Below are 23890 nucleotides of genomic sequence, written 5' to 3'. Positions count from 1 at the left end.
GGCAGGCTATAAATTGGCCACCCAACTTGCTAGTATTCAGATCATGTTAGAATTTCGTCTGGGGAGCTAACTTCATGTTATATGATGTATTGTTTTGCATCTTGTTTGAACCAACAGATTCTGATTCTTTAGGATTGACATTTGAAATAAATATTTATAGACTGGCCCAGTAAGTTACATGGATTTTCAAGTTGCTTGAAATTTTTTAGGTAAAAAATGAAATGTGTCTATCACAGAGTTTTTTGTTGTTTGTTTTTGTTTTTGTTTTTTGAGGGGCTCAGGAACTAAATCCAAAAACGAACTCAAAAAAACATCCAGAAGACTTCATACCCTTGCTCAACAAATTGTGGTCTGTAGGATTAGCTATATTGGCAGTACTAAAACCTGTTAGAAATGTACAAACCTTCCCCCCCTCCTAGACCTCCTGAGTCAGAATCTGCATTTCTATAAAATCCCTGGGTGGCTCTGAGGCACAAGATAGTTTGTGAAGCCCTCTTTTAGAATGTGTTGAAGCCTGGGGTAAAAAGAAGCAAACCTCCATACAAACATTCGGTAGAGTTATAAAAATGAAAACATTCCTGCAACTCAAACCATTTTGGCCAGGAAAATAAAGGCGTTATTGTAATTTATGCTTTCTGGGTCTTGTGAATTTTAACTTCATAGTCCAAGAGGCCATAAAATATCGCTAAACTCTAAATGAAGCCAATGGCTCAATGGTTTTCCCACAAGGAAGCCTTTAGGATGCCAGGATCCAATTCAAAGGGTAAAGCTAGGGCGTATGGGGCCCCCCTGTGTGCACAGGTCTGTCCTCACCACCCTCTATCCCTAGGATCTCCCTTGAGTAGAACATCCAACCGAGACGACTCCTCGGTCGTAGGTTTACAACTGAAACATCCGTTGGCAGAAGAATGCATAAAGAGCAAGTTTCTGACATACATACAGATTGAGAAGTCTATTTTGGAACAGAAGGTCTGAGGGGTCTTAGATCACCTGGGTAGGGACGAGGTTGGTATTTGGACATACTAGTCTAGGGCAAAGCAAGTTACAAAACTGTAAGTATATGACCCATCTTTGTAAAATGCTGTGGGGGGCTGTCAGCAGAGGGACTGCATCAGATAATAAGGGGGTAAGAGATTTTACAGAAGAGGGCATTTCAGCAGAAACTCGTGCCCTGTGGCTAGAGGGAAAAAGAGGGCAAAACAAAATGAAAGTGATATGTAAAGAATAACAGTTAAAGTGAAATCTAAAGAGATAACAATAATCATAGTGAACTGCAATAATAGGAACAGTAAAAAGCTTTATGTTTTGAAAAGGAAGATGTATATTATAACGGCCAGGACGTAAGATTCTGAAGCCCAAATTCTAAATATTTCAAATGGCAAGCCAGACAAAGGTCAAGTACAAAATTTTTGTTTTGTGTAATTTGTATAATAAAGCAGAAAATGTACTCTTTTTTTTTTTTTTTTTTGGCTATGGGATAAAAATTTACAAAAAGTGATTACGTATATGTCCACAAAGAAAACTCTAAAATTCCTTGAAGAAAATGAGGAAAAAATAAGAACCACACAAGAAACACAAATATCTAAGTGCATTTCAAGTAAAAAATAGTCTTCTAAATAATCTAAGAATAAAAAGCAATAAAAGTACAAATTACAAATTATATGATGTGCACAATACAACAATCAAAGCTGGGATGCAGCTAAACTCAGAAGAAAAGCTATAACTTAAAATGTTTTTAAGAAAGAGAGGATGGAAATAAATGAATTAAACTTTCAACTTAGGGAGTTAACCTCATGAAAACAAAATAAACTTGAACAGAAGAGCACTGAAAAAAAAAAACTAAAATAAATTGACTAGTAATTAATTTATACATTAATTTCACAAACATTCATTGAACAGTGACTCAGAGTTGTTTTTTTGTTGTGTTTTGCACTTGTCTAGATTCAGGGACATGGCAGCAAAATGATTGCTGATAATTAATAGATGAACAAAAATTAATGGTTAAATAATTTATGTAGATATTTCACACTTGGTGGAAAGAAACATAACTCCCTATACTTTAAAACAAAATGATTTATTTATTTTTGAGAGAAAGAGACAGAGAGCAGGAACAGGGGTAGGGGCAGAGGGAAAGAGAGAGAATCCTCAAGCAGACTCTAAGCTGAGCACAGAACCCCACGTGGGGCTTGATGCCACGACCCTGAGATCATGACCTCAGCAGAAATCAAGAGTTGGCCATTTAACCAACTGAGCCACACAGCACCTCTCCCTACACTTTTAACACAATATGGGCAGGGTGAAAAAGAATAATTATATCATCCGAGAAACCTGACGAACACCACCTCAGCCAGGGGATCCAAGTCAACATCATCTGTGATAGATTCTGTTAATAGTATGAACCCTTGATAGAAAGTGATCGAAAGGGCTCCTGACCTCTGTGGTCTTCCTCCCCAAGCCCATAGCCTCTCCCTATAATCATGAAAACAAACAAACAAAAACAAAACCAGACAATTTTCAATCAAGAGGCTTCCTACAAATTACCTGACCAATATTCCTAAAAACTGTCAAAATCCTCAAAAACAAGGGAAGACTAAGAAACTGTGGTAGTCCAGAAGAGCCCAAGGAGACATGACAACTCAAAGGAATAGAATAGAGGAATAGAAAAGGAATAGGAAAGGAATATTAGGTAAAAGTAAGGAAATCTGAATAAAGTAGAATCTTAATTAATAACACCGTATTATTAATTGTGACCGAGGTATCATATGGATGTAAGATGTAATCACAGAGGAAACTAGGTGTGAAATACATGGTAATCTTGGACTCTCTTCTCATTTTTTCTGTGAATTGAAAATGGTTGTAACAAATAAAATCTACTGGAAAATCTAAAAATAAGTGAACAATTTCAGATAGTGATTACAAATTATAAATACAGAACACAACATAGGGTAACACAATAGGAGGGCCTAGGGTGGGAGCGTGGCCATGAAATGTCTTCAGCAAAGTTTCGCCAGAGGCATCTGAGCTGAGACTTTAAAAATGAGGTAGGGAAATCTTAGGGAACTTGTTTCAGATAGAAAGACAACATCAAAACCAAAAAATCAAGGAAGCAAGCAAATAAAGGATTAGTTAAACTGAAAGCTGATTATTTGAAAAGACAAAACAGGCAATGTTTGGCATCCTGATCAAGAAGAGAAGATAAAAAGACATAAAACAAAGAGTAAGAAATAACGTTCACTAAGTCAGTATGTCTGAACAGGAAAGTCTGATGAAAAATGGCATAAAAGAAGAAACTCGAATTCCCTTTATAAAATTAACTGTTGTAAATGAAATGTTAGCAAATTATATTCAGCCTTGTAGTAAAGCACACGATGACCGAGTATAGTTTGTTTTGGTTATATAAGGATGAAGCAACATTTAAAACATCTATCAATTAAGTTTAAATTAACAAATTAAAAGAAAAAGTGATTATGTCATTAGATGCTAAAAATCATTTACTACTATTTTGTAAGAACTCTTCTTGACTTCAAGTAAAATAAACATCAGAGGATGCTTCCTATGCATGAGAAAGCATTTATCAGAAACCAATAGAAAATACACTTAAAATCATAAATAAGGTTAAGAATGTCTTCTACCACTGTTTACTTTTCAACACTGTTTGATGTAGTAAGAGCTGCTGTAATATGACTAGCAGATGTAATAAGATGTGAAAATGAAATAAATGAGACAAATATTAGAAATAATATAGTATATAAAAATGACTACAGATGGAATTATACATACCTAGAACATCCAAGAAATATAACAAAATCTTTCTAAAATCAGACTATATTAAGGCAGCTGAAAATAAAATAAACATAAAAATACAATAGTGCAGGGCACCTGGGTGGCTCACTGGGTTAAGCCTCTGCCTTCAGCTCAGGTCATGATCTCAGAGTCCTGGGATCAAGGGATCAAGCCACTGGTGGATCAGGGTCTCTGCTCAGCAGGGAGTCTGCTCCCCCCACCCTCTCTCTGCCTGCCTCTCTGCCTACTTGTGATCTCTGTCTGTCAAATAAATAAATAAAATCTTAAAAAAAAAATACAATAGTGCTTATTTATACTGTACATCAACAGGAAAGAAAAGTAAACTAAAAATCTCAAAAGTCTTACTGTTTTTTGAATGGGAAAGAGAGAGAGAATCTGTTTCACCAAGGTGCCCAAGGGCCAATGAGACACGATTGAAACAAACTATACTACATTTGAGAAAGCCTCAGACTTTGCAGGAATAATTCCCCAGAAGGCAAACATCGACAGAACCTGGCTTTTCTGTCAAGTTGGTCAGTCCCTCTCTCCATGTGTCCTATGTTTCAATGGGGGCATTTCAAGTTGTCTCCAAATGTGTCCTCTACTTCCAGCATAGACTTAATTACTGTGTGTGGATGCAATATTTGAATGACCACTGGCACCCACTCTGGCCTTTTAGAGGCAGAAGAGGAGAGATCCATGTCCAACGTACGCAGCTCTGAAGCCCTGATGTCTGCCTCTTTGATGTGGCCTTTTTATTCCACTGACTCATTCCTGGAGACAACATGCTGAAGCTGTTAAAGATGAGTTGAGATCTTTGCAGTGTAAGCAGTAACGTGAGGTCTTAACGATGTCTGCATAAACACAGACGCACCAAGAAACATGGCGACCCGGCTAGTGAGTGGTCTTTTTAACAGCAGGTTCGTAATCTGGGCATCTATGAGAGAAGGATTTTATTTTATTTTATTTTTTAGCAATCATACCTAAACCTCAGTAGCAAATGCTTTTTCATGATACTGATTCTGGATGGAGTGGAGATGGGGATGGAGGTGAAGCTAATAAAGACGGAAAGGGAGAGGGGCACTAGTTCTTTTGCCATCAGAAGAAACAAGGAGGGGCACCTGGGTGGCTCAGAGGGTTCAGCCTCTGCCTTCGGCTCAGGTCATGATCTCAGGGTCTTGGGATCGAGTCCCGCATCGGGCTCTCTGCTCAGCAGGGAGCCTGCTTCCTCCTCCTCTCTCTCTGCCTGCCTCTCTGCCTACTTGTGATCTCTGTCTATCAAATAAATAAATAAAATCTTAAAAAAAAAAAAAGAAGAAGAAGAAACAAGGAATCAGTGTCCCCTGAATCAAAGAATCAAATCCATTTACACGAAAGAAAATTTAAAATTCGCAACCCAAGACCCAAAAATGTGTTAGTGCTTTGTAAGTCTATAAAATCGTCTCATTTAAAAGAAATAAATGTGTTTCCTTCTGAAACATATGCATTCACCATACACTAGGATCCAATAAATATCCAAATCACGGAATCTATTGTTATGTCATTCCTTAGCCTTTGCTTCGGTGTCTGCAAATTAGGTTGAAAAGTGAATTTTCTTTAAGCGTCTACTGTTGTCCTTTGTCACAGCAAGAACTCATTAAACTTTGAAAAGGGAACAGGGCTGTTTGCAGCAAAACTGCAGGACTAATCCTATCACATTATCTATATCATGCAACAAACTAAGCATCATTATAGTTTCATAAGATACAATAAAAATTGCTCATTAATTATTCATAGCCTGTTTCCAGTACATAGAATAATAAAAAAAAAAATACGTGAGAGAAACAGAAATGCTGTTATCCTAGACATTTAGGCAGGTCAACAGAAAACTCAGCTGAGCTGGAAAATGTCAGATGGCAGAGCTCCTAACAGCAGTGATGGCTTGAGTGCCTTGAGTGCGCCACACCTCCTTCCCTCCGTGCTGTCAAATGTTCCCATTACCTATCCACGCTCTTAAGCCCCAGAGAAACACAACATCAAGGTTATTCATCTTGCACACTGACTGACTCAGCTTCAGACCCAAGTCTGTCAAGGAGCATGCTGAGGGCAAATCTTCAAACAATCAAACTGGACTTCCCAAATACCCGGCCATGAACGTGGCATATTATTTTCATTAACATCTTACTCCCCTACCATACTCTAATCTTCGTGGGCTCGGGAGCAGATGGTATCATTCTGCTCATCACCGTAGTGTCAGGATCTGGAACAGTGCCTGGCACACAAAACGCAATAAATATTTATGTTGACTAGATCCTAGAAGAAGAGTATCTCTACTTAATGCACCTACGAAATGGGCATAATTTCTGTAACCATTCTTCATTACTAGGCATTTAAGTATCTTCCTACATTATAGTATTTTAAACATTGTTGTGATGAATATATTTATTTGTGGGGTTTCTTCATATTTTGGGTTCCCAAAAGGAGAATTGGTGGGTCAAAAAATCAGAACATTTTTATGGTTCTTGATATATAGTGCCAAATTATTTATGGAGGAATCATATCACAAGTGAAACATAGAAGAACAGATTTTACCACTGGCTCATGAATTAATTTTTTTTTTTAATAGTAGGTAAGGGAAAATGGAATGCTATCCAATATTCTGCTATAATTTTGAATGTCATTAATTTGGCAAATTGAGTATTTTCCCTTATTTAAGTAATTGTATTTTCTCTTTTGTGCATTTGCCACGGAATGATGGGGTTAAGGCTGTTCCTCTATGTGTGGGAGTCTTTCTCAGATACTTAAAGACACTTTTGCACCATAACTTCTCTGACAATTTCATTCCTTTTGCTTCAAATACTCTTTCTCAAGAATACAATAGGACTTTAGAAAGCTGGAGTTTAGGTGATACTTCTACTGGGCAGGGATCTCATTACTATATGGCCTTATACAATAGACCGGGAGTCCCTCGGGGTCCTCTCTTGGGTCCCTCATGATGGTCATCTAGATTATTTCCATGTGTGTTGATAAACACCATTAGAGGTTTTCACTCTGGAAGAATTAGTGAGTTATTTTACAGAGTCAGACCAGTTTTATGGGCCAATAAGTACTAGCCTAAGTAAGTCACAGTCAAGGACCAGCCTACACAAAGAAATCCTATACCTCTAAAAGTTTCAGTGGTAATATAATTGAAAGCTGTCACCAAATCCTGTTACCTATCTGGGTAGAAAAAGTACTCAACAAAACAGTGATAGCCCAGAAGGTAGAGAGCTGAATTAAGGTCAAACTTTGAGTGCATGACAGATTCAAGATAATAGCTGAGTGATAAAATAAAACTTTCCCAGAAACCCAAGTCTTAATAAAATTGTTCTGGAAATTTTGGGGCTACTGCTCTACTTACCTTCTTTGTGTTCCTGAGGACATTTGGTTTGGGTACTAGGCACATTTATGAACGTGAAGGCAACTGGGAAAACTGGTAACGGGGACCGAAGTGGAATCTGGTTTGTGGAGCGTCGCAAAGGTCACTACTCGTGTATAAATATTTACCTAAGGCTTCTAAAACAAAGCAATCGGTCATCGTTCCAGACACCACACTTAAACACTTGGAATGAAAGGTTCCAAGAATACCTATAAAACTATTTTAGATTTCAGAGGTCAAAAATTCTCAAAGATAACCCAAGGTATGCATGGTAAAGCTAAATGTTTACCTCTTCCATTGTTTCTATTTGGCTGGACAATGCTTGATAAGAAGAGAAAGAGCATTTATGTTAAAAGCGCTCCTTTTTAAGAATAATTTATATAGAGAGAGCTAAATGTCAACCACAGATAAACTCTAACCACATTCTACAAATAATTTCAAAGGTGGTTCCTTTTTGTCTCCCACCAGAGATCACAGTTGAGCAGGGGAAAGGAAGTACAGTGGTGATGAGCATAGATTGGAGACAGGCAGCCCCAGTACAATCCCAGTTCTGCCTTTCTTAACTGTATAACTGGGGATGTGCCATTTAATTCTACATTCCTCGGTTTCCTCATCTGCAAAATGAGGTTGATAATGACACTACCTCACAGCGTTGTTGTGAAGAGGAAGTAGGTTAAAAATGTAAAAACCCTTCAAATCAATGACCAGCAGAGCCATATATTTTCCAATATGAGATTACGAATCTCTTAAGAGTAGAGTTTATATAACTGTGTTTTCTAATACTTTACATTACTGCGGCACATAGTAGGTGATCAATAAACAATTGCTGAATGAACAGCTGACTATAAAGGATTTTCTATTAGAATTTCTTTAAAGGAAGATGTTTCCGTGTACCATCAAAGCATGACAATTCAGTACAGGACTGACAGACTGTTTTCAGAAACAATTCCAGAGCGCAGAGTACGTGTGCTTCTATGCATCAGCAAAGTGAATAATGAGAGAGCAATGAACAATATTAAATAAGAGACAAGTAAGGGTTTTAATGCAAATCCGAATGACTATCTTTTAATGCAAGTATTATTTTCTTGGCATAGCCCCGGCCTGCCTTTCTACTCTTTACCGATAAGGCCGTTACTGTTACACCATCTGGAATAGGTCAAGGCCAAGTGGAGATTCTGAGCTCATCCCTAATTACTCCTTTATTCAAGTGGGGGGAGAGTGGGTGGGAAAGTTTCAGGGAATGATTTTCAAATGACACAGATTCACTAATAAAATGCTCAGGAGCTGGTTTAGGCCTATTTAATCTCCAAGACATCTGAAATAACACAACATCTGTAATGACTTCTTATCCTGGAAAATCCCAGAGCGTTTTACATTTTTTTTTTTAATCCATGTATTCAGCAAGTCCTATCACTCATTACTGAAATGCAGTTCCTGTGTCTAGAGTAAGAGAGAGAAATGTTTTTAATAGGTACCGCAAGATAATGAGATGACTAGACACACAGCTCCCATAGTTGAAAACAAAGACAGACCAGCTTTACCAAGTTGGAAGAGGGCCAGCCTCTACAGCACTCACCATATTCTGGGTGTGGCATCACCAGCTTCCTCCTTGGACAGAAAAGGAGTAAGAGGCTGGGTAAGTATATGACTGAGGCAATGAGTGAATGATTAAATGAACAAATACAATAAAGTTAGAGAAGTTACGGGCCTCCAAAGAGTTTAGTAGAAAGAGTCAGGGACTTCCCCACTTATTAAATCAGCCAAAGAATGGATTCTATTTTAAACATGAGTATGTGGCTACGGTTATCATATCGGACAGTGAAGGCTACATGAGTCCCTTGGACATCCACTTTGTTTTTCTGGCTACTTCATGGTGTCCTCTTCTCTCGCCTGCTACTTACACATTGGGGTCTCTCTTTCGTCCCCTACTTTGGTGACTACGCACCCTTTCTTGGGTTGTCCTTGCGACACCTGGTATCCTGCGCCGCCGAAGTCTAACTTTTCATCCTCCCAGGTAAAATAGCTACTCTATGAATTAGTTATTTTGGTTGCAGGCCTTGCCACCTACCCAGGCCCCCAAGGAGGGAACCTTTCTTGACAGCTCATCTCTCTTCCAGCACCCTCCCAGACGTGACTCTCGATTCTTGCTATATTTATGTTTACCTTCCAATTATTTTTGAAATCCACCCTCTGCACCCCAATTACCATTGTACACTCCAAACTGTCATCCACTCTTTCCTGTATTTCAACTGACATTCTTCCAGCTCAGGGATTCTTAGTGTTGGCTGCATATTAGACTCACAGGGAAAATTGAAAACATGACCAGGGCCTGGATCCACCCCCAAGGGATGTGGTTTACTCGGGATGAGTTGGGGCCCAAGTAATGGTATTTTTTTTAAAGCTTCTCACATCACTTTGTGCAGTCAGACTTGAGAATAACTCATCCTGCTCATCTCTCTTTCTCTAGCTTTGTCTCCCCTACAGCCACACCCTGGAGAAGCACCCGGCTGCTCTTTCTAGAATGTTCATCTAGAAAATGAAACCCAAATTCCTGAACTTGCCCTAGTCTTCCTACTTATGTCCTGACATTCTCAAACTCACAGAAGCAGAGAGTAGGATGGTGGCATCCAAGTACTGGTGGGCGTGGGGGGCGGGGGTTGGGCTGGAAGATGGACAGAAATTTAGACATGTTGATATAAAGTTTCAGTTATGAAAGATGAATAATTTCTGGAGCTCTACCGTACGCATGGTGACTACAGGTAATAATAATGCAATGTATACTTGAATTTTGTTAAAGAGTAAATATTAAATGTTCTTATTGTACACATGCCCACAAATAACTACATGAAGCGATATTTAAATTAACTTCATTGTGGTAATCATTCACAACATATTTGTACATCAAGACACCACGTTTTCTTAGTGAAATAAGTCAATCAGAGAAAGACAATTATCATATGATCTCCCTGATATGAGGAAGTTGAGAAGCAACATGGGGGGTCTGGGGGGTAGGAAAAGAATAAATGAAACCAGATGGGATCAGGAGAGAGACAAACCATAAGATACTCTTAATCTCACAAAACAAACTAAGGGGCATGCCTGAGTGGCTCAGTGGGTTAAGCCTCTGCCTTTGGCTCCAGTCATGATCTCAGGGTCCTGGGATGGAGCCCCGAATCGGGTTCTCTGCTCAGCAGGAAGCCTGCTTCCCCTTCCCCCTCTGCCTGCCTCTCTGCCTACTTGTAATCTCTCTCTCTCTCTCCCCATCATATTAAAAACAAATAAACAAACAAAAAACCTGAGGGTTGCCAGGGGGAGGCAGGTTGGGAGAGGGTGGAGGGTGGTTGGGTTATGGACGTTGGGGAAGGTATGTGCTATGGTGAGTGCTGTGAAGTGTGTAAATCTGGCGATTCACAGACCTGTACCCCTGGGGCTAATAATATATTATATATTAATAAAAAATATAAAATTATTTTAACAAAGGAAAAGAAAACATCATGTTTTGATGTAGCACACCACGGTAGCATACCACAAATATATACGTTTTTTTTTTTTTTTGTCAATCATGCCTCAGTGAAGCTGGAAAAAAAGAAAAGATCTGAGTAAAAAAAGAAACTCAACAAAAACAAATCATCACATACCCACTCCTTAAAAATATGATTTTAGAGATTAAACATAGGTCTTCTCTCTCAGCTTCATATCACTTATCATACTTGAGTGTGCTCTCTCGGGATGCTGGAGAAGTTCCACATGCTAACACGTGGGTGAGGACAAAAGTATAGAGGATTCCTGGGGATGACCCCAGCCCATGTCTGTTCTCACAAGAGCAGGTCTGCTTTTTGTGGCCGAAGACTTGGGCTCTGGGGTCAGTCTATCTGCATTTGAATCGCTTCTCAGCCTTTTGGCTAAGATCAAGTGTATCTGCATTTGAGCTGTGTGCTTCCCCTGAGAGGAGGCGTGACTTCCGTGACTTCCGCAAGTTAGGTAAACTCTCTAAGCCAGCCTTATAATGGAGGATGATGATGTGCCTACCTCATGCAGTCGTTTGGTGACTCACATAAGGAAAACCAAGCAAGGAGTTTACATGGTGCCTGTCACAGAGAAAGCACTGAATGAATTGTGGCCCCATACTACTTTATGTCTTTTCCTTGCTGAAGTTAAAAATAATATTCATTTGAGGAAGGGAATTTGCCTGCATTTTAAAATACTTGGTGAGGAGCACCTGGGTGGCTCAGTCGTTAAGCGTCTGCCTTGGGCCCAGTTCATGATCCCAGGATGCTGGGATCGAGACCCGCATCAGGCTCCCTGCTCCCTTGGAAAGTCTGCTTCTTCCTCTCCATTCCCCCTGCTTGTGTTCCCTCTCTCTCTCTCTCTCAAATAAATAAATAAAATCTTAAAAAAAAAAAATACTTGGTGAAAGCACTGTTCTAGAATGTTGTGACTGTGGAGAGTCCAACTTAGTTCTCCCTTGGGATCTCTGTAATTTGAGTTGCTAATGGATCCAGTGTTATTTCTTTATTCCACAATTCAGAGCCTGAAGTCCATGCCTCTCTCCTGTTCACTAGAACCCTTCAGTGGAAAAGAAAACACCAACCTAGGACTCACATTTCGATGTGAGCCACAGGTGTTGGTGGGTGCCAGCTTCTGGCAGCATGGCATGAAAAGAAATGAATGCTCTTGCCAATGTTGAGAATATGGCTACAGTATGCCTATTACAAATATTTACCTTTTTAGCTGGAATACCAGGGGACACTAGGGTTTCTGTTTGAACAGTGCTTTGAGGCAGAACTCATTGAAAATACATAGAAAGCTTTGCATAAATAAACTCTTTTATGATTATACTTGTAACACATCATACCATCAGACTGTAAAATAAAGCTTGGGGGGACAAAATAATTCCAGTTATTTACATATAACTGTAATTCCCAATACAGATTTGCAGATAACTTTGATTAAATATTATAGATCTTTTATTCCTGGCAAAACGGGCCTATCAACTAGGGTTACAAAAGCAGTATAATTTGGGGTTACAGTCTAGGGGCTGTAGTCCATGCCTTTGGAGTCAAATAAATAAAGGTTTGAGAAAAGTAAGGCACTTAGAACATCTAGAACCTAAAATAGATTCTGTAAACGTTAACTCTGAAAATAAGAGTAAAAATATTATTCTCTAGAGGTATTTGACCTAATTTAACCAATCAAGTAATTAGGTTGTATTTTATTCTATCACATTTTGTTTTTTACTACTGCTACTAATTTGTAATTTTAGATCAACCTCAAAATACTCACACAGACTTAAAACCTGGTTTCAATAATTTCAATTTTCTCTGAAGAGCAAGTAGATCAACACTGAGCTATGGGAATGAGATTGAGGTGTCTGCACTTTCATGACCAGAAGGCACGATAACTTGTCCTAAAATTGTTTGATCTTGTTACCATTTCTGCTGAATACTTTGAGTCACGGCAGAGTACAGAATGCCTTTTATTCCAAAGCTTCCAAAAGAGAGATTGCATCGGCAGAAATTCAGGGCAAGCTGCTAAAAGGCTGTATTACTCTCGATCCTGGGATATAACACTAAATATTTGACAGGAATCCAAATTTTCCTAAAACCTTCCACTAAGAAGATAAACTTTCATAATTATAATTGTGAAAGGGGATGACTTGATCTTTTGAAATGGAAAAGGTGACTCTAATTGAATTTCCTTCTTCGGTTTCTTATGAAAGATGAGTCCAGATTGAATCATATTCAATTAATGATTGTACTTGGGATATATTGCTCTTTTCAGGGGCTGAAAATAAGATTAACAAAGCTAGAAAAAGATGGGGCAGTGGTGCCAAATACAACACCTAAAGGGATAAGCATATGTAGAAGTAAAGACCTATTTTGATTCTGGAGCAGGCCACTGTTCTTGACCAATTCAAGGACTGAGTGGAAAGCTATGTGGTACTGAGCATCACTTGTGCAGAAAATAAAAGTACAAATGCTACAAACAATAACCAAGTCATAACAATAACCTGCTTCTTCTGCCTATTAACCAAAAACACTATGATTTTGTCATTGTTGACTCAGTACACACCTGTCAAGAGCTCACTGCAGCCTACCTCCCTGGTTCCCAGGCACCACAACTGTTAAGACTGACAAGGAAACTAACAGAATTAGGCCAAATATTTCAAAAGTGGGACTGTCCAAGAACACAGTTCCTATAATTATAATCTCTCTAAAACTCTCCCTTCCATAAGCATTTCTGGGGATATTTTTATTCTATGTCTTAAACACTGGCATTTTACCACAGCAGAAGTTGTCATTTTTTGCTAATTATCTCATATCTCTCTTCGTGTATTGCTTACAGATTGATGGTGTAAGTGCTTCCAGGATGAACTGACCAGCTTCTCTATTCTTCAAGGTCTACGCAGTACGAAACACACTATAGAGGTTTAATTAGTACTTCTCTAAATAAAGCTGGTGTGTGCAGGTGGAGAGTGAGGAAGGAGGTGGTACAAGTTTGAAGACAAAATCTAGAATTTCCTTCAAGCTCTGACCCTTGACATAGAGGTGAGCCAGAGTGATTCATCATTTATAAAATGGGTATAAAAAGCTTTGCGCAATAATGGCAGTATCGTAGCCAATGATGTTTATCCGAGGCACGATTATTGCTAATTATAAAATGGGTATAATAATGTACAACACTGTGATAATAGTGTGTGACATTGGCACAGTGCCTGGCATGTAGTAAGAGCTTAATCCATACACATTCCCTTGGTGAACAGAAACACTGACCTAAGAAAGGTCTTAAAGTGTGTGAGACAGAATGGAATATGGTACTTATGAGCATGGGCTCTAGAACAAGACGGACTAAATTCAAGCCCAATTCTACACCTCCAGCCATGGGATCTGGGGTTAAATGTTTAACATCTCTGTACCTCAGTTTCTTCACCTGTGAAATAAGGATACTAATGATATCTACCCCTGCAGACTGTGAGGTTTAAATGAGTGAATGGTTTATATCCCTTATGAGTGAGTGACTGACCCAAACGAGTGGCATTAGTATTACTAAGGATGAGCCCACTCAAGACATACAAATGAACCTGGTCAGTTTTAAAGGTCTTTTAAAACTCTGGATGTATAGTTCTAGGTATAGTTCTGGATGTATATGTATATATACATGTATACACACACACACACACACATATTCATTCTTGTTCTTATTTGAGGACTCAAATAAGCAAAATTAGAAATGAAAGAGGAAAAATAACAACCAACACCATAGAAATACAAAGAACTGTAAGAGAATATTATGAAAAATTATATGCCAACAAACTGGACAACTTAGAAGAAATGGGTAAATTTCAAGAAATATATAACCTCCTCCAAACTGAATCAGGAAGAAATAGGAAATTTGAACAGATCAATTGTCAGCAGTGAAATTTAATCAATAATCAAAAGCTCCCAACAAAGGGAAGTCTAGGACCAGATGGCTTCACAGATGAACTTTGCCAAACTTTTAAGAAGAGTTAATACCTATTCTTCCCAAATTGTGCCACAAAATAGAAGAGGAAGAGAAGCTTCCAAATTCATTATATGAGACCAGTATCACCCTAATTAAGAAAAAAAAAAAGAAAGAAAAGATAAAGACACCAAAAAGAGATAAAAGATACCAAAGACAGGTTAAAGAAGACTACATACCAGTATCTCTGATGGACATACATGCAAAACTTCTCAACAAAATATTAGCTAACCAAATCCCAAAATCCATTAAAAAAGTCATTCTTGGGGTACCTGGGTAGCTCATTAGGTTAAGTGTCTGACTCTTGATTTCAGCTCAGATCATGATCACAGAGTCATGAGATCAAGACCCATTTGGGTTCCACACTTAGTGTGGAGTCTACTTCAGATTCTCTCTCTTTCTCTTCTCCTTCCCCTTCTCATGTGCACTTGCTCTCTCTCTCTCTCTCTCTCTCAAATATAAATAAATAAATAAATAAATAAATCTAATAAAAATATCATTTATCACAATAAAATGGATTTATTCCTGGGATGCAAGTGTGGTTCAATATTTACAAATCAATTAACATGATACATCACATCAACAAGAGAAAGGATTAAAAAACATATGATCACTTCAATAAATGTAGAAAAAGCATTTGATGAAGTACAACATCCATTCATGATTAAAAACCTTCAACAGTGTAGGTTATTCAACACAATAAAAGCCACATATGGAAAAATAACATTGAATGTCATACTCAATGGTGAAAAACTGAGGGCTTTCCACCTAAGATTAGGAATAAGACAAAGATGTCCATTCTTACCACTTTTATTCAACACAATAGTGAAAGTCCTGGCCACATCAATAAGAAAGAGAGAGAGACAGAGAGAGAGAGAGAGAGAGAGAAAGAAAGAGAAAAAGAGAAAGGAGAAAGGGAAGGAAAAGAAAAGAAAGGAAAGGAGGAGAGAAGGAGGAAGGAAGGAAGAGAAGGCTTCCAAATTGCTAAAGAAGAAATAAAACTTTCATTATTTGCAGATGGCATGATACTATATATAGAATACCCTAAAGACTCCACCAGAAAACTACTAGACTAATAAATGAATTCTGGATGATATAAAATCAATGTACAGAAATATATTGTATCATATACATTAATAACAAAGCAGCAGAAAGAGAAATTAAGAAAATAATCCCAATTATAATTACATCAAAATAATAAAATTCCTAAGAATAAACTTAATCAAGAGGTAAAAGAACTATACTGTGAAAACTATAAAGCACTGATGAAAGAAATTTAAGGTGACACAAAGAAATGGAAAGATATTCCATCCTCATGGATTGGAAGAACAAATATTGTTAAAATGTTCATGCTACTCACAGCAATCTATACATTTAATGCAATCCCTATCAAAATACCAACAGCTTTTTTCACAGAATCAAAACAATTTTAAAACATGTATGGAACCACAAAAGACACAGAATAACCAAAGCAATCTTGAAAAAGAAAAACAAAACTAGAGGCATTAGAATTCCAGACTTAAAGTTACAAAGCTTTTGTAATCAAAACAGTATGGTACTAGAGCAAAAATAGGCACAAAGATGAATAGGACAGAATAGAAAACCCAGAAACAAACCCACAATTATACGATTCATATTTGACAAAGGAGGTGAGAATATGCAATGGGAAAGATAGACTCTTTAACAAATGGTGTTGGGAAAGCTGGACAGCAACATGCAAAAGAATGAAGTTGGATTACTTTCTTTTACCATACACAAAATGAACTCAAAATACTATATGTTAACCTAGAATTTATACCAAAAAATTGGAAGGAAAAAAAAAAACCCCAAAATGGATTAAGGTCCTAAATATGAGACCTAAAACCATAAAGGCCTAGAAGAGAACACAAGCAGTAATTTCCCTGACACTGGCCATAACAATATCTTTCTGGATATGTCTCTTGAGGCAAGGGAAGCAAAAGCAAAATAACCTATTGGTTTTAATCAAAATAAAAACCTTCTGCACAAAGAAGGAAACCATCAATAAACTGAAAAACAACCTACTGAAAAAGAAAAGGTATTTGAAATGACATATCTGACAAGGGGTTAATATCCCACATATATAAAGAACTGATACAACTCAACACCTGAAAAACAATAATACAGATAATGGGCAGAAGACATGAATAGACATTTTTAAAAATGCACGTAAAAATTAATTAAGGTAGGGGCACCTGGTTGGCTCAGTGGGTTAAAGCCTCTGCCTTCGGTTCAGGTCATGAAACCACGGTCCTGAGATTGAGCCCCACATTAGGCTTTCTGCTCAGTGGGGAGCCTGCTTCCTCCTCTCTGTCTGTCTGCCTCTCTGCCTACTTGTGATCTCTGTCAAATAAATAAATGAAATCTTAAAAAAATTAATTAAGGTAAATAGAAAAAGGTCAGACAGAATTTGTCCCTACAGTTGCACATTGGTGAATTTGCAGTTTGCAAAATAATTTGGGGATTCCAAGGGAGGTACAGAGTAAGCTCACCATCAAAATGAACAATGAACTAAGATAATAAGTAACTTTGTAACCCATCCCATATTGAAATTTTAACAGACCTCATCTGCCAATGACCATTCCACAGTTTTCATGCTACTGGCTTCACTCCCTCCCCTTCTCCCACATCAGGCTTTTTAACTGTAATTTCAGGATAGGCCAGTTGCTTTAGGCATTTCCCATGACATTTCAGGGGAAATTAATACCATGTTCAAAATTTTTATTTATATATTTAAGAGTCTTTGCATCAGTCTTATTCTTTGAGTCTGTCTGTCATAAAAACTTTACCTGGTATCATTGTTTTTCTTACCCCCAAGTATGAATCAGGGAGACATGGATAACTGTGCCACACTGCTCTCAGAATGGAACAGAATGTAATAACAAGAAAGATCTACTGAAGAAAGAGATGAAATGTGGTTTCATAGGAAAACCTAAGCCAAGTGTGGAGGAAGGCAGATTACCAGACAGCTCTCTGCAGGAGAGGCCAAATGAAACCTGAGTCCTTGTCAGAGACATTCACACAAAGGCAACTATGTGGTGTTCTGTGAAGGGGTAAGCACATGAATAAGGCAGGAAGGAAGGCAAGGAGGTAGAGGGGAAATAAAATAGAGCTGCAGTAACTGATCTGAATGACTGACTCTAGGCAGAGCAATACCAGTAGCAAAAGGTAGGGGACAATGACAAGGAGAATCCCCCCCTGGAAAGTCTTCCAGCGCTCCTTCGGACCTATCTAAACCTCCTTCATCTTTCAGTCAGTGCCGAGACCCGGTGTCCCTGTAACAATGGCAAATCACACTTTGACCCCTAATGTCCTTCAGGTCTGCATCAGTGTTTCGTAACTGGGGATGATTGAGCCTGAAGGGGACACTGGAAACGTCTAGAGACAATTTTGGTTGTTACAACAGGGGTGTGGACGGGCATGGAGTGGGTAGAAGACAGGAATGCTGCTAACATCTTACAAAGCACAGGTCAGCACCGGAGCAAAGACCATCACTAGTGCTGTGGTCTGCATCACTGTCATCTGGTCCCAAATTCTTTCAGCCTTGAGCATTAGCTCCATGTTCTGGGTGTATGTGTCGTCTCTCAGTCCAACTTACAAGTATCTTTGGGACATGGAGTACCTTTGGTACTAAACACTGTCCCCCAGCATTCTGGCACAGAGGCTGCACACAATAGGTAGAGTGTGTAATGAGTGGAGAAGGAAAAGTACAAGCTGTGTTCATTTTCCTGAGTCAGATTGAAAGAAGTTGCCTCTCGGCAGTGTCACGGGCCAAACCTTGCTGGGCACAGAATGTCATGGCAAAAGCATCTTCGCCATCAGAGCAATGGGCCAGGGGTGAGCTGCTCAGTCAAAGGAGACTATCAGGGAAATAACTCAGCTAACAATGAAGAGGAGGGGGCTAGACCACAGCATCACATCCAACAGTTCATGAAAGAAAACATTGAGAATGGGCACTCTGACTTTTCAGTGATGTTTTTAGACATAATTTAGAGAAAAGCCCAAATGCTGTAGAAACCAGGTAAAAATTGATCTGTAGGATGGGTCTCTGCTAGTTCTCTGCACAAAACTGACTGCAGGTGTACCTGGGCTTTCTGAGGCTTTTGCTGAACAGAAATAACATGGAAACCGTCTCTCTCTTTCTCTCTCTCTCTTTATTCCCTCCTCCCCTGTCTCTGCCTCTCTCTCCCCCCACTGTATCCCTCTCTCTTTCTTCCTTTCTCCCTGTCTTCCTCCCTTTCTTTCCCTCTTTCTTTTCCTTTCCCTCTCCCCTTCTATACCCTTCCTTCCATTCTCATCAGTACAGAAATTGTACAATCACCTCCACCACAAAGCTTCCAAAGCCCCATCCTGCTGCCACCGTCGAGTGTGGGTTTCATACTATGCTGCTTTATAACTGAGTTTCAGAGCTTTTGTCCCACTGGGCTGTGGGCCAGCTGTCTGGTGCTGAAATCACACATTAACCTTGAGTCCACTAGCCCCTAGTGGAGTGTTGGGCATATCCCATGTGCCTGATAGGCAGCAGTTGTTGAACTGTTGAAAGGGAGGATTTGGCACCTCTCTGGTGCGAACTCAGGCCTCCATTAAAGGGCCAATTCCCAGCCAGCGCAGTAGAGAAGCTGGACTGTGTCGGGTCAGGGCATCTCAGAAATTGCTCACATGACAAAGTCTGTAAGCTTAAAGTCATTCCCATCTGAGAAAAAGAAGCAGCCACAAAGTTCCCATTCTAGAATGTCCCTGCCATTAACTGCATGTAAATTTCTGAGCATTCATTTCTGACAATGGTAAAAGACTAGATGTTAGTTTCTTTTCAAGCTACATGACCCGCATACTTCCAAACACACATTTGCCAGGATGTAGCTTTTTTTTTTTTTTTCCCCCTACCTATCCTGTCTGATGGTAAAACCAAAAACCAAGTCTTGAATTAGTTACTCCAGTGTTTTCTCAAGCCAGCTCCCTCGGGGATTCAGGTTCAAAGATGGTCACATTCAGCATTGAAACGTTCTCCCTTGTCTCTCCTGGTTTGCCTGGCTGGGTCACTGCGAGCCTCCTAAGCTCCTACAGGAGACGGGGGGACAGTGAGTCCACTGCTTGGTCCTGCTCTCCCTCTGTTCAATGCTGGCCTTCGCTCTCGGTGGGTCTCTTCTCGTCTGGGTTTGAGCAAAACGGTACTCTTCCAGGGACGGCCACTGGCTGATCGGCAGAATCCCACAGCTCCACGGAGGGGGCATGGCGAAGCCCTGAGGCTCTGCCCGTCCCCGGCAGGAACCCTCCTCCTTCATTCTGACTGAAGCTCCTCCGTGGGATCAGCCCTCCTTCCCCGTGGGCCTTCTCTCTCCTCCAGCTCCATTCTGGACTCTGCACACAGAAACTCCCTGAGACCTTTGAGCTGACTGCAGCCTCCGGGGCCCGAGTCACCCAGATGCCATTTCCGCTGTGAGGCACAGCCCAGAGCATATGTCCCAAGGCTGCTGCTGTCCCTATCGGACCACACCCCTGGAGAGTCACATACTCGACTCTGATCCCTCAGCTTCAAGCTGGCTTCCACCAGACGCTACCCTGGCTCGCCCCTGCATCACCTGCCTCTCCTTCAAACCTGCTCTTTGTTCTTCCTCCACAGAGCTGTCCTCTCTGCTGGAGAGAGGACTGCAGAGAGCTGTTCTCTCTGCTGGAGAGAGGACTGCAGGAAGCGATGAGCATAGGGACCTGTTGAGGCTATCTGCGTTCTCCTGATACCTTCTCTTTGATCTTGGTAGCGGTCTTTTGAACCTAAAAGTCAAGATTTCAGCAAACTTGTTTGATATGTATCTGACAATTCCGTACTCCAGCTTAGGGTAACTAGCTACTCTTAATTGCACACGGGGTTATTAATCAAGCACAAGGAAAACTTGGCAAGTATAGGATTTTGTGACACTATAATTCATTATAAGTGTTTAATATAGTGTTGTTGTTTTTAATGGTCAGTGTTTTCTCTTTCTTTTTCTTTCGTCTATTTCATTGTCCCAAATGCCCCCATTCTTATGGTTGAACTGCTTGAGGTCTTTAAATAAAGTTAACAGGTATCCAGGATTTGGGCAGTTTGACCCATTCTTCACATGGGGAAAGAGGAGATCAGACAGAATGAAGGACTAATGCCCTTAAGCTTTGGTAACACGATCTAGAGAAGTACCCACAGCACTTCAGGGCCCTGTAAGCAGAGTGGAAGTGCTAACACGAGGATGTAAGGGGCCCAGACACTTTGCCAAACTATAAAGACCTCCTAAAGACACAACTAGAAGGATTCTTTTTTTTTAGTTAAACTTCTCTGGGTATTGCTTAAAAACACCTTCTTTATCTACGAGAGGGAAGTGGAGACCCATTCTCCTTCTCACTCTTTCCTGTCGAACAGGGGGATGACGAACCTTGCCTTCCTTACCCTAGTGGGGTTTTAAAAGGATAGTGTGAGATCACAAATGTGAGACATCAGGCTAAAGTTGAGAGATTATTAGAAGCCTCCCTGTGGGCGCTATCTCTAGTGACTGGCCAGGGCCCTGTGGTTCCCTTCCCTGCACTTGGATCCTTGCCTTCCCACTGACTAGGGCAGAACAGAGTCAGCACCTCTGAATCCAAGACCTGACAGTGGGGCAGGAGGTGGTCCCGTTGCTCCTTTGAATCTATCTGCTCTCTGAATGATCCCTCCTCAGCAGATTCCTATGACCTTGACTCATCATGATTTCCAATGGATTGTGCTCTCCACGTGAACAATAGTCTTAACTAATTCTTTGCCTTTTAGGATCTCAAGGGGCCAGAATAGATGCCATGTGACAAGAAGAAATAATCTCATAGGTCATTTTATTACTTTTATATGAAGACATTAAACATTCCTTGTGACTGAGTGATTTATTTAGGAAAGGAAATAATTTATTAAAAGGCCATTCTCCTTATTCAAGAAAGCAAGTTGTAAAAGTATCAGGTAATTTAACTTTCTCATGTTTCACTGTCTTGAAATGGCTCCCAAGTCTACTTGGTCACCATTACTGTGAGAGATGGATTTTTGAAAAGAAGAAAGTCATGGTAAGAATGCTTTATAAGTCGAATCTTATGGATTTGTTCACAAATAATTTATTTGACACCAATTCTGAAAAGCTGACATTATGTAAAGTGTGGTGGGGATGTAAAGATATGAAGAAGACAATGCAAAGCATTGTTTTAAATGAAACTTTTTAAAATGCTACTTTAAAAGCACTTTTCACATATATCTGATTTAATTCTCATAAAAGTCTGTGATATACTTCTTGTTATTGCTGTTTTATAAATGAGAAGATGGAGGCTCACTTTGGTAGACCCTGAACTACAATCCCAGTTCCTATAATGTCAAACTCCAAATCCTTCTCACTACACAATACTCAGCCTTTCTGTCTGCAGTAAATAAGTGTACCTCGGAAGAGTAAATGCAAAGTGCTATTTGGTTCTTCCAGCAAGAGATCACTTCTCACTGGAGCGATCCAAGAAGGCTTAATAGGGTGGGTTGTCATTCCAGTTGGTCCCAGAGGACAGTGAGTGGATGACAGATGGAGCTGGACTGTGTCATGCATGTTGACTCCTCATCAGGAAGCCATGAACTTCACCCACCACCCCCCACCTCCATGTAGAATCACCCACTCAGCTATACCAATGGCCCTTGCTTGGTTGGTTCCTTGTCTAACTGGTCTTCCACATTTCATGTTATTGGGATTATCCTTACAATTCACCTGAAGGCCTTCCTTCGTGGACTGTACTCTTTTGCTCTCTTTCCTTGGTTCCTCCCCACAACCAAGCCATCGGTGGCTCGAAATCAAATCACACAGATCCAAGAGAGGGTCAATGTTTAAGAGAAAATTCCATTTTCAGCTTTTACGGAGCTACATAAGAATTCAGAGATAAATGGCAAGGTCCCTGAACTCAGGCAATTAGCAGTCTTCTGTAAATAATTAACCCAAAGTTAATCTGATTAACAACTTAATCTCAAAGTCTGTTTCTTTACTTTAAACAGAGGAAAATTCAGTCTCAAGGCAGTGTCATCTTGCACCTCTCTCTGTGGCCCGCATCTCGGTAGACTGAAGAGTAGCCGGTCAGTCCAGGCTGCTGAGACAGGGTTCCACATACAGGACTTCCCATGACCCTATCCACACTTACGGGCCTCGTGCCCTACTCAGCTCTAAATGCACTGCTGAGTAAAGTCATCAGACTAAAACAGATGCATATCTTAAACATATTATAAACAGGCATACATGACACAGTAACAGAATAAAGCAGACATGGGCCAGCAGATCAATGTCCTAAGCCATAATACATAAAATATATACTTTTGATTTATTCTTCCCATAGTATTTTATATTTACTTCTGAAGTGAAAGCAAGTATCATTCTCCTGTTGAATTTATTCTTCTCTTTGTCGTAAGAAATTTGATATTTATTCTATGGGGAGAGGGGAAAGGCATCATTCTAAGCTTCCAGAAACTCTTTGCCACAAATCAAACCTTCGAACCATCCCAAATCAATATGGCATTTAACAGAGAAAAGATGGTAAAGTCAAGATGATACAATCTTTGATCTCAACCTTGAAATCTACTTCAGATTGGCCTATAGATTTTGGAGAGGGAACATTTTGAAAGTTGGAGAGACATACTATTAAAAGGAACTACTGTGACTTAGGACAAACTACTATTTCCTTGTTCAGAGAATTCTCAAGGTTGGAAGGGACCTAAAAGTTCACCTATTTCAATTTTCAGAGATATCTGGGTTTAGAATTTCTATCTTTGGGAGAGCATATATTCCCTGTGATCTATAAAGTACCATTCACCCTTTTTGATAATCTCCCATTTTTCTGATATGTTATAAATTTCCTTTAAATATTCTCAGTATAAAATAGATTATTTTCAATCAGTTTTGCCTCAGGCACAAGAGCACTGACTTTACCATCTTTTCTCTGTTAAATGCCATATTGATTTGAACTATAAAGGGAGGTTAAAATATATAATGAACATCATTATGCCTCATCCAGATCTCACAGAGTTTTATAGTATTTTCTTTCAAAAGAAGTCATCAAAGTCAGAGGCATAAGGACTCTCAGAAGCCAAATAGCACAATTTCCGTCAATTGTCTGAGCCGCTCTGACAACTTTCTGTCAACGGCCATGTGTCTGTGCTTTGAGTACCTCCAATGTGCCATCTTT

At 39.6% G+C, this 23890-nt stretch overlaps 1 protein-coding gene and 1 pseudogene across 7 annotated transcripts in view; one reads left to right on the top strand and one right to left on the bottom strand.

Moving 5' to 3' along the window:
• NCKAP5 (NCK associated protein 5) overlaps positions 1-23890 on the bottom strand; it is a 970240-nt gene that overhangs the window by 750657 nt on the left and 195693 nt on the right. Inside the window, exon 1 of one of the 7 annotated variants that reach the window (XM_032354094.1) lies at positions 8757-10066. The exons of the other annotated variants lie outside the window; for them this stretch is intronic. Coding sequence (XP_032209985.1) covers positions 8757-8759 — 3 coding nt within the window. The 5' untranslated portion in view covers positions 8760-10066. Of the gene's footprint in view, positions 1-8756; positions 10067-23890 lie in introns of those variants that run through there. 7 annotated transcript variants of the gene reach the window in all.
• On the top strand, positions 13770-13902 carry LOC116597937 (annotated as a pseudogene).

The sequence above is a fragment of the Mustela erminea genome, chromosome 8, assembly GCF_009829155.1.
Source record: "Mustela erminea isolate mMusErm1 chromosome 8, mMusErm1.Pri, whole genome shotgun sequence".
Lineage (NCBI taxonomy): Eukaryota > Metazoa > Chordata > Mammalia > Carnivora > Mustelidae > Mustela > Mustela erminea.
The sequence above is the reverse complement of the archived record's forward strand: the minus strand, read 5'-3'. Positions and strand labels throughout refer to the sequence as shown.